This window comes from Theropithecus gelada, chromosome 11, assembly GCF_003255815.1.
Source record: "Theropithecus gelada isolate Dixy chromosome 11, Tgel_1.0, whole genome shotgun sequence".
Lineage (NCBI taxonomy): Eukaryota > Metazoa > Chordata > Mammalia > Primates > Cercopithecidae > Theropithecus > Theropithecus gelada.
In genome coordinates this window covers 117828278-117840819 of record NC_037679.1, presented here as the reverse complement: position 1 = coordinate 117840819, position 12542 = coordinate 117828278, and the positions used below count along the sequence as shown (strand labels likewise).

Here is a 12542-nt window from a genome sequence, read left to right as displayed (position 1 = left end):
GCAGAGTACAGATAGAGAAAGGTTCAAAGTGAAGCTAACATTGGGATGTTTCTGCTTTTGGTCCTGGAAAGAAATGAGAAGAAAGATCTGTGGAAAATTAGTACAGATGTTTTGCAATATTCTGGTTTGCACATGAAACTAAGCTAATGTGTGTTATGGGCCATTCATAAAAACATTCCTATTAATTTACTGAATGAATTTGTGATTGCTCTTTTTAGGGGTGTGTATGTGTATGTGTGTGTTTATGTGTTTGTATATGTATGTAGATTTTAATAATGCCAGAAGTGTACTTTCACTTAACCTGTAGGAGCTTGTAATTGTTACATTTTGTACATTGATTTCTAAATCCAAGTGTGTTATAAGCTACTTTGTCCATAAAATATTCACTCAAGGCATAGTGCTAGTGAGAGGCATATTCTGTAATGTTTGTGAGAAATGAAAGCCATTTGAGATTTAGAATTATAATTTGGAAGATTCTGTTGCGCATTTTTTTTGCCTTCCCCAAATGCCTCAGCCACATGCAACAAACTGATGTTTGTAGCATAGCCTGTTGTCCCTGTACTCACTAATATCTGCTAACAGCAAAAAAAAAAAAAAATCATATTAACAGATTATGTTTGTGTTGACATCTCTATTTTTGATCTATTTTTAAAAATTACACTGATAGTTTTTTAACCAAGTATGTTAGCATATTTTTAAGCTAGTCAAAAATATTGCATTAACCTTAAAATCATTGCGTATCAATCAGTGTGATTTGTTACTTTTTGGAAGTCAACAGATTGTATTAATGTGTCTAAAATAGGTAGAGAAGAAATGTGCAAACAGGTATAAACTAATATCCTGAATATTAAATAAGCACACATTCAAATATATTTTAATGCAAACTTTTAATGTTGCAGAATTAAGAAATATTTCTGTTGCAGAATTAAGAAATAGGATGAGACTCAAAGATCGTAGGATACAGCTTTATGTTTAAGATGTCTGTTTTGTGGAAGGTAAAGGATTATGGAAGTAAGAGACTATACAAGGAAAATCTTTAGGAAAATTAATTTTTCTTTATCATTTAATTATCACTCCTCCTGATAATTTCTAAAACATCAACTTAGTATCTTTTATACAAAATATCCCCCAAATATTATACAAATTACCAGAGTTGTGCTAGAATATGTGAGAAAATGATGACAATAGACTATAAAAAGATATTTACATTTTAGAACCGTACAATAAATTATTTTCATTCGCATACTCACGTGATTATGAAGAAGCAAACACTGCAACAGACCTTATTTTGTAGGGCAAATGAGGATTAAAATACAAAATAGCAAAGAGTATTGACAGGAACTGTGCTTCATATAACAAATGAAATTGAAAATGTCTTCAGCATTGGCAAAATTGAACTTGGAATATTCTTGTCTGATGTCAAATAACCCATGTGATGGATGCTTTCTTAAAAGTAGGAGAGGGAGGTAGAAAATTAAATCTTTAATTAGAGTATTTATCAAGAAGAGGCAGCTACTGAAAATGAAAATAAATTGTGTGTAATGATATTTGTTTAAATATTACAAAGTCAGGAAGTTTAACACAAATGATCACTACATTTAATACCCATAGGAAAATCTGAGACTCTCAAACAAAAGCAGGAAAATAAACAAATCTAATAATATAGGCTTCATATAAGACTATATTGTCATTTATACTCAGTTTAAAGGAGAGAATCTCCAAATTTTGATTTCTCCTTTGAATAGATCTTTGACTTACTCTAGACCTACCATGCAAACTTAATTTATTCTTTTTTGAAGTTTCTTTGTTTTTCTGCCTCTTGCAGCGTGACATTTCACTTTTCAATCTTTCAGCTGAATAAGCCATATAACCAATTTTTTTTTTTAAGTTTCTGAATTTTAAACAATCATTTGTCCTTTTGCTTTCTCTTTCAGGAAGTTGATGGCAATAAAGTTATGTCTTCATTTGCCCCACACAACTCATCTACCTCACCTCAGAAGGCAGAAGAAGGTGGGCGACAGAGTGGCGAGTCCTTGTCTAGTACAGCCCTGGGAACTCCTGAACGGCGCAAGGGCAGTTTAGCTGATGTTGTTGACACCTTGAAGCAGAGGAAAATGGAAGAGCTCATCAAAAACGAGCCGGAAGGTAAAGGCTGGAAAAGAAAACAAAGTTGGTGCTGTGTCCTGATTTTAATACTTTGATTTTAGCTTCTTGATTTGTTTTTTGATTTATACTCTTAAAGTTCAGTTGGACAAAATGGAAACTTATGGCTATGAAGATGGTTGGTATATTTTTTTCAGAAACACTTAGGCCTGTCTATCTCAATTTTTTAAATCATTAATTTATGTTGTGATGTTATTTTCACATATGAGTAAATTAGTTGAGTGAAAATGATTCAAGAATAGAATGTGGCAGCAGAGCCGGGAATAGTAACCTACTTGTCAAATATCTGCAGTCTAGTTTGTTTCTCTCCATTTTTTTCCCCTTGTGGATTAATGTAGAATTTTACTACATTTCATAACCTTTATACATTAATAATTTTATCCTACCTGTTTCCTGTACAGTCAAAAATTAATATGGTTAGGACTATTATGTATTTACATATTAGTGATACTGTAACTTTTAGAAATGCCTAAGTTCCTATTTGTTCAACTTCCAGAAAGTCTTTCTTTTAAGATTTTATCCTCTAAATCTCTTCAGTAGTTCCTGATAGGAGCCTTCAGGTAATATGCAAATGGACTAATCTTAAAATTAAAGCAAACAAGCCAATAAAATAACTGTTGCAAATTGTACAAACTTGTGCATAATTGACAATCATCCTTTATGTTACACATGCTTACTAACGCCTATTGAAACCTCTGTCCATCCTAAGCATGAGTACCATATTGCACACAAGAACATGCCTCCTGTTTCAATCAGATGGACATTTAAAACAAACAATGATGTGCAGACACACTTTATAACAAAAATACACTGCATGTATACTGTGTAACAATAAGTTGGGCTCATTTCTAGTCTGTTAGGACACTGTTAAATTATGAGGCTATCTGACACAAAATTATGTTAACCTGTGTATGTGGCAGTCATGTGACAATTAAATATTCTGGTTCCCTACCAAATGCATAGCTGGGATCTGGATTTTGGTTAAAATTTATGCAGTTCTCATTATCTGAGAATTGGAAAGAATTTTAAAGATATTCTTGTCAGCCAAAGATTTTGGATATTTTGTTACATGTCCTCCCATTCTCATGGAGATAAAAATGGAGTGTTGAGGGGGATCCAGACAACCTTATGTTTTTAAAATGGTGGATTGTTTCCTTATATTAAAAGTAATACAGTTTTATAATAATTATTTTTTAAAAATAAAACATTATAAGGAAGAAAATTAAAATCACCTGAAGTCGTAGCTATTCCTGTGTGAAATAGCAATAATGTTTAATTATTTTTATACTGCTTCAGCAACTCAGTTTAGAATACTTGTGAAATATGCTAAACTTAAAAAAAAAAATTTCCTCCTCTTTGAAAGATGTAGGAAGTTAGAGACATGCAAAATGGGATATCTTATCTGATTTTTTTGTATTTTTGATATTTTAATAGACGATTGCATTGTAATTTTTTGCATGAAGTCATAGTTGCAGGTGATTTTTATTTTCTTCCTTATAATGTTAATATGAGGTTAATAGGATTCCTGTCCTTAGGATGTATTTTTTAGTGTTTAATTTTTATGTATTCTGCTAATTTTTTATGATTAGCTTTATGCAAATGGTCCCCAACTTACCATGGATCCACTTACGATTCATCAACTTTAAGATGGGGCTAAAGCAATACACATTCAGTAAAACCATACTTCAAATTTGGAATTTTGGTATTTTCGTGTATGCAGTAGGATACTCTGTCTCATTGCTGGGCAGCGGCAGGGAGCCTTAGCTCCCAGTCAGCCACACAATCAAGAGGGTAAACAATGATACTCCACAGTACGCTGTGTTGCCAGATGATTTTTGCCCTATGGTGGGGTAACAACATATGTGTTCTGAGCAAGTTTAAGGTAGGCAAGGCTAAATTATGATGTTCAGTAGGTTAGCTGAATTAAATGCATTTTTGACTTAATGGTAATTTCAACTTACAAAGTGTTTAAGGACATAATCCTATCATAAGTCTAGGAGTATCTATACTTTTAAAATATTGTGCTTCCTATTTCATTTAGAATTATAGTATGAGTGTGTCTTCTGCCAAGTAATATACTTTAAAAAGAAATAACTGCCAAGACTGGGAACGGTGGCTCATGCCTATAATCCCAGCACTTTAGGAGGCCAAGGCAGGTGGATCATCTAAGGTCAGGAGTTCGAGACCAGCCTGGCCAACATGGTGAAACCCCCTCTCTACTAAAAATACAAAAATTAGCCAGGTGTGGTGGTGTGCACCTATAGTCCCAGCTATTCAGGAGGCCAAGGCAGGACAATAGCTTGAATCTGGGAGGGGGAGGTTACAGTGAGCAAAGACTGGGCCACTGTACTCCAGCCTCGGCAACAGAGCAAGACTCTGTCTCAAAAAAAAAAAAGAAAAGAAATGACTTTCAAATATTCTAAAGTATGACCATGATTTACTATTATAATTCATACATTCATTTTATTTTTAAAAAACTGTTTTAAATTTACAGAAAAGTTAAGCAGATAGTAGGAGTTCCCATGTATTCCATCCTTATACACAGTCTCCTCTCTTATTAACATCTTACATTAGTATGGTATATTTGTTAAAATAACGAACCAACATTGATACATTATTATTAACTAAAGTCCAGAGTTGATTTAAACTTCTTTAGTTTTTACCAAGTGTGCTTTTTCTGTTTTAAGATACCATCAAGGGTAACACATTATATTTAGTTGTCCTGTCTTCTTAGGCTCTTTTTGGCTGTGGACAGCTTCTCAGAATGTCCTTGTTTTCGATGACCTTCAGAGTTTTGAGGAGTGCTGTTCAGATACATTGCAGGACATCTCTCTGTTGGAATTTGTCTGATGTTTGTCTCAATCAGATGAGATTTGGAGTTTTGAGAGAAAGACCACAGAAGTGAAATACCATATTTGTCATCTCATATCAGTTACATACTTTCTATGTAATTAAGTATGTTGGCGTTGACCTTGTTCATTGGCTGAAGTAGTGTTTTGCAAGTTTCTCCATTGTAAACTCATTCTCTGTCCCCTTTCTACACCATGCTCTTTGGAGGGGAGGAGCTCTGTGTAAGCCACACTTAAGGAATAGGGAGTTGTGTTACTAGAGCCAGAGTGTCTACATAATTTATTTGGATTTTTCTACATGGGAGATTTATCTCTTCTCTACCATTTATTATTTCATTCAATCATTTTTTACATCAGTATGGATTCACGAATATTATATTTTGGGTGTCATTTTTACATACCACTATTGTGGTTGTGATAATGATTATTATTAGTTTAGCACTTCTTTTCTTTCTGACACTGTAAGATACTGGGGGCTTATTTTGTGTATTTCTTGCTCCAGTGCTAGAACCATCCATATCTCTAAGAAGCTCTGGCTCCTTTTATTGGAGAATATTAGAATGCAAGATCTGAATGCTGGGTATACTCCTTGCTTCTGATGTATCATTTCTTTTAGGGCCTCTAAGCGGACAGAGCAATGAAAATATATGTGTGTATGCTAAGCTGTATATGTATACATTTATAAATATTTCCACGTTTGTCTATATTAAGCTGAACGTGAGTTCTTACTAATGTCTCTAACTTGAATCTGTTTCTGCATGGATTATTGAAGCTTCATGTCTTGTTGATCTGTACATTTCCACCCGAACAGTGAGAAATATGGCTCCTACTAACCACCACTCATTTATATAATTGTTCACTTCTAGTATACATGTAGAAGAGTATCAGAATAATTAACTGCTACTACCATAGGAAATATCTTTGTCAACTAGGGTACAGTGTATGGGTCCTTTTGCTTTTAGTCTTACAGATTCCATTCATTTCCAAAGTTACTAAGGTAACTTACTTTTCCCCCACCCCATTCAGTGAAATTGTTTCATATATTTTTAATACAGTTAAATTAGTTCTGTATTCTTTACTGGTGTCCCTCATACTCCTCAATGATATTTTTAAATTTACTTATGTTAAGGTTCACTTATTATGTTGTATTATATGTTTATATGTACAAATGCATAGAAATGTGCAATGTATAATGCAGTATGCATTGACAAATGCATATTGTCACTTATTTAGCACTGACAGTATCATGTAGAATAGCCTTCACTACTCCAAACTATCCTATGTTTCACCTATTCATCCCTCTTTTCTTCCCCAGAATCCCAAGTAATCACTGATCTTTTTACTATGTATAGTTTTCCCTTTCCTAGAAAATCATATAATCAGAATAATACAGCATGGGGACTTTTCAGACTGGCTCTGTCACTCAGTAATTTAAGGTTCTTCCACAGCTGTTTGTAGCTTGATAGTTCATTTCTTTTTATCAGTGAACAATATTCCATTGTATGAATATACCACTATTTTATAAATACTTTTTGCCTATCAAAGCACATATTGGTTGCTTCTGGCTTTTGGTTATTATGAATAAAGCTTCTATTAATACTCACATGCAGTTTTTTATGTGGACATAAGTTTTCAACCGAATTGGGGAAATACCTAGGAATATGAATGCTGGAATTTCTGAGAAGATTATATTGTAGCCTTGGGAGAAACTGCCAGACTATCTTACAAAGTGGCTGTAAGATTTTTCATTCCCACCAGGAATGAATGTAAGTTTCTGTTGTTCTACATTCTCATCAGAATGTGATATTGTCCATTTATTTTATTCATTCAAATAGGTGTATAGTGGTATCTCTCATTGTTTTAATTTGTAGCCCTCTAATTTTAAGCAATGTTCAGCATCTTTTTGTGTGCTTGTATGCCTTCGATGAGGTGGCCGGTTAGATCTTTTGTGCATTTATTAACTGAATCATTTTCTTGTCAATGAGTTTTTTGAGTTCTTAGTGTATTTTACATACAAGTTCTTTGTCAGAAATGTGTTTTGCAAATATTTCTACCAGTCTGCAGCTTGTGTTTGCATTGTCTTAACATTGTCTTTTGAGGAATAAACATTTTAATTTTAATAAAATCTAATTATTAATTGTTTTCCATGGATTATGCTTTTGATGTCTGTAAGTAATCATCACGTAATCCAGGGTAACTTAGATTTTCTCCTATCTTGTCTCTTGAAGTTGTATAGTTTTTCATTTTGCAGTTTAGGTCTATGATCCCTTTTGAGTTAAATTTTGTAAAAGGTAGTTCTGTGTCTGCATTCATTCGGTTTTTCTGTTCGTTTGTTTTTGTTTTTGTTTTTGCTTTTTTTTGCATATAGAAGTCCAATTATCCCAAAACCATTTGTTGAAAAGACCATTATTTCTTCATTGACTTGCCTTTTTCCTTGCCAAAGATCAATTGAACGTATTTGTATAGCTCTATTTCTGCCCTCTGTATTTTGTTCCATTGATCAGTTGGTCTGTTCTCTTGCCAGTATCATCCTGTCATGATTACCATAGCTTGATGATAAGTCTTGAAGTTGGATAGTGTCAGCCCTCCAACTTTCTTCTTTTTCTTCAATATTGTGTTGGTATCCTCAGTCTGTTACCTATTCTTGTAGACTTTAGAATCAATTTGTTGATATCCACAACATAACTTAATTGAATTGTATTGAGATTGTGTTATACCTGTAGATTATGTTGGGAATAATTGACACCTTAAAAATATCAAGTTATCATATTTATGAACATAAAATATCTCTCTGTTTATGAAGATCTTTAATGATGCCTATTGAGTTTCATAGTTTTCCACATATAGATCTTAAACATTCTTTGTTATATTTATACCTATTTCTTTTTTGATAGAAAAATTTAAATGTAAATATAAATTATATTCTTTTTAATTTTATATTTCAGTTGTTTGTTGCTGAAATATGGGACATTGACTGTAGTATATTGCCCTTGCATCCTTTGGCCTCTCAGGACTATTAGCTCTAGTAGTTTTTACTGATTCCTTGAAATTTTCTACGTAGACAATCTTGTTATCTGCAAACAAAGACAGTTGTATTTATTCCTTTTCAAGATGTGAACTACAATGTTGAGTAAGTAAGAGTAGTAAGAGGGGACATCCTTGCCTTGTTCTTGATTATAAGGGGGAAAGCATCTAATTCTCACCATCAAGTATGATGTTAGCTGTGGGATTTTTGTAATTTTTTTTACCAAGTTGAGAAGGCCCCACTCTATTCCTAGTTCGCTGAGAGTTTTTATTATGAGTATTTGTTAGAATTTGTCAAATGTTTCTTCTGCATCTATTGATATGATATATGCTTATTTTTCACTATACCGTTGATGTGATACGCTTTTCAAATGTTGAACCAGACTTTGCAAACTTGGAATAAATCCTACTATTTTATAATTTATAATTATTTTTATATATTGTTGGATTTGATCAGTTAATATTTTATTAAGGATTTTTACATCTATGTTTATGAGATACAACATTACATTTTATGTTATGTCTTTATCTGTTTTTAGTTGGTAATGCTGGCTTCATAGAATGAGTTAGCAAGTGGTTCCCTCTCATGTTAATTTTTAATTTTCATTTGAGGTACCTTCAGAGTTCAGGGCTGAGGTCTACCAAGAACCAGCTTTGTGATAGTATGTGTTGTATTTTAAAAGTAGCTTTTGGGGGTTTAGCTTTAGATGATGTTCTCTATGGAAATTTGGTATATGGCCTTGGTATTCCCCTACTGTATCATATTGACTTCTAAGTGGATACGTAGACACTTAATTTGGAAGTGTATGACATGCCAAGCCCAGTGAGTAAGTCCCAAGAGAAAAGAGTGCAGGAGATAGATACCTCCCCCACCTACTTTTCTTAGCAGGAGACATTAAGAAGTACTGGGGGCCAGGCGCAGTGGCTTACATCTGTAATCCCAGTACTCTAAGTGGCTGAGGTGGGCGGATCACCTGATGCTCAAGTGATGCTCAGGATCACCTGAGGTCAGAGGTTTGAGACCAGCCTGGCCAATGTGGTAAAATCCTGTCTGTACTAAAAATACAAAATATATATATATAGCTGGGCATGGTGTTGGGCACCTGTAATCCCAGCTGCTTGGGAGGCTGAGGTAGGAGAATTGCTTGAACCACGGAGGTGGAGGTTGCAGCGAGCCAAGATCGTGCCACTGCTCTCCAGCCTGGGCAACAAAGCAAGACTCCGTCTCAAAAAAAAAAGAACTACTGGGAATTAGAAAAGGGTAATATCAAGTAAGAATAACTTGGGTATAAAAGAAGAAATAGAGCAATAGAGCATCCATAGCAGGAAGGGTAGACACAAAGAAACGTCACTATTGTACCTGAACATGAGAATGTTTTTATTATGTTATTTCCTACAACAATGTACCTTTTGTACTTTCCTCTCTACAAATATGTTAAAAGCTGAGCTGAGGAGTGACTTGGTAAATAAAGACAAAGAGAAAATACAGAGGTAGTATTTATGAAAGATTGGAATATAAATTGCAAAAAGCAAGCATCTAAAAGTGTTAGTTTCAGAAAGGTAATTTTAGCATAAACATAGAACCACTAAGATGCATTTATGTTTACATACACAAGATTCTTTGACATGTACTTTGAATATACAAAACTATAAATAGACTCAATTTTACTGAGAATTTGCTATGACAAGAATGTTTATTTAATAACCACGATGATGGGAGAGATGCATCAAGGAGTAATTTACGTATTTGAGTAAGGCAATGATCTAATCATCAAAAAAAGAGACAGTAACAAAGCAAAAATTGTATCATAAAAAAGAATAGTAGAATGTTGACAGAATTTTGTTTTTTTAAATTACAAAGAAAGAAGAATGGGTATTTATATTTAATATAATATATAATATAAACATATATATTATAAATATAAATATGTTATATATTGCATATAATATAAATATAAATATAATATAAATATATTTATAAATATATATTATGTATATTATATATATATATGGAGATGTATATGCCTCTTCCAACAACTGGAAAGCTACATTGGCTTAAATGACTTCATTAATCAAAGGGTATGATTTGACCTGAGAACAGTCACCAAAACCTTACGTCATCTGAGCATCAGGACAGTGACACGACGTACAGCACAAATGTTCCAAAGCTGTGAGATGCACCATAGTATCAGAAAGAATAAAATACTTACAAGTAAATTTAACAAAATAACTAAAAAACGTATACTCTAAAAACTACCAAATATTTTCATAGCTCTGTAATGGGAACAACATCGTGACGATGAAGGAAGCAAAGGTAGAGTGAATGTAACTAAATGTTAAGCTCACAAATATATGCCGCAGAAAAATCTTTTCTTCCCTCAAGCTATTTTTTCCATTGTTTTTCAAAGGCCATTAAAATGAACAGCAGGTTGTGATGAAAATTTCATTAAGCCCCAGCTAAATCATTATGAGGGTGCCATATTCATGTCTTTGCTTCCTTTCATCGAGGGGGGGAAGCAGATTTCAATAGAAAGTCCATATTATTTCCGACCTTACCCCTGCCAACAGCAAACTAACACAAATTCAGAAGTTAGAAAAGAATAGTGCGCCATACAAAAGGAGGCCACTGAGGTGAAATGGTTACAAAGAAAATTAGATTTGCATATGGGTTGAAGAAAAGACGGCTCTCTTTTATTTTAGCCAGCCTATTTTTCAAGCGATTAATTAAAATATTTTGCAACTTATAAATAGGAGAATAATATATTGATATATTTGGTTTGCATCTTTTTTTTCTATCAGAAATTTTCCCTGTGATTACACAAAAAGCTCTGATTCTTATTTATTCTTATTTATCCAGTGTCACTTTAACTGACTAGAATACTAAAGTGCATAGTATATTCATGGTTTTAAATATCTGGCCTATGTTACATAGTTACTTTATATTTTGTAATAACTACGGTCTATCAGTTGGTCTTCAGCTATTAAACCTAACAGTTAAGAGTGATAATGAAATTTAATATGACATTATATGACACATAAAATCTATAATTCCTGTATCAAGACATTGAATAAATAATTACGTATTGAAGGGAAATGCATAAAACATATAAATTGCTATATATAAATATATAAATTGTTACCATGTATTAAGTGTATATTATGTGTTAACTACAATATTAAGTAATTTATGTAAAATGCTTCCTTCAGTCTTGATGAAAACCGTGTAACCAGGGCTCCTGTGCATAGCCATTCCAGTTTCAGGGAATACCGTTCACATGATCTCAATATCCTGATTCCTATTATCTCCATTTCCAGATGAGGCAACTGATAATTAAATATGTTTTAAAGTGACCAAGTCAGGGTCACTTTTCAGCCTAAAGTCAACCTTAGACTAGAATCTATGCCCTTAACCAATACTTACTGCTGTTCCTTCCAATGAGAGATTTTACCAAGTAATCATTTACTTTTATCTTTTCACACGTGTATCTAAATTTTAAATATTGAATAATATATTATCTGAAATATTTAATAGTATTGCATAATGGTAGTGATTAACAGTTTTCTACTACAGTAAATTTCTTATGCCTCTATAGTGATCAATTTTCCACAAACTTTTAATGGGAGATTAACTCAGTTTTTACTGCTCAAAAATAATGCCTTGGAGGGTACCTTAATAAAAAATTCATTTTAGAAAAATGTCTGAGAGCAAAATAATTGTGGAATAATAGGAATTAAAAATTTGAGTGAAACATAGATACATTTTAGGACACCATTCTCATTTTAGAAAGACAAAGACCAAGACAGAGATACACATGCCTGAGCTCACACAGCAGGTGATGCTAAATCTAAAGCAAGAATCCAGTCCATGATTTATGGGTCCAGGTTCCCTTTTTCCCTTTCAGTTACATCATACATTCAGATATTCTTTTTTTGCTTTTTTTTTTATATTTTAGAAATAGTGTTACCATCTTAGTTTTAAAGACCGTTTCATTAAATTCTAACAAACAGAAGGCAACCAACTATGTTAATTTCGCCAATAAGTAAAGGTAGATAAGTATCCATCAATGTTCTGTGTTCTCAACTTCCAGGTGTCCAGGAGTGGTCGTAAACGTAGATCAGAAGTTAAATTGAGGAGTCTGATTTAAACTTGATTTTCATTCAGACTTTAGGCTAATTACAGTTTAGGTGACAATAATTTTTACCATGACAAGAACCTTAGAAATCTCAATTAAAATAGAATCCTTATAGAAACAAGATTTTAACTGGCTTCTTATATTAATCTTTCTATATTCATGTCTATGTCACCTTTAGCATCTCTTTGAAATGGTCATTTCAGCTTATACACACAGTTAAGTTTCTTCCTGCTAGAGCCACAGCAAACACAACTCACTTTTCATTGATTTCCATCCCTTCTGTCTACAAGTCTATCCTTCTTGTCCGCAAGCCTAAACTGCTAAGAAGTTGTATACACGTGCTATTTTCACCTTTTTACCTCTTTAAGAACTG

The 12542-nt window shown here is 33.0% G+C and overlaps 1 protein-coding gene across 5 annotated transcripts in view; it reads left to right on the top strand.

The window, feature by feature from the left end:
* Positions 1-12542, top strand: part of SOX5 (SRY-box 5) — a 1043232-nt gene that overhangs the window by 724151 nt on the left and 306539 nt on the right. For all 5 annotated transcript variants that reach the window (XM_025402765.1, XM_025402767.1, XM_025402764.1 and 2 more), the window contains one exon: positions 1935-2145. In XM_025402765.1, the coding sequence (XP_025258550.1) occupies positions 1935-2145 (211 nt within the window). The remainder of the gene's footprint in view (positions 1-1934; positions 2146-12542) is intronic.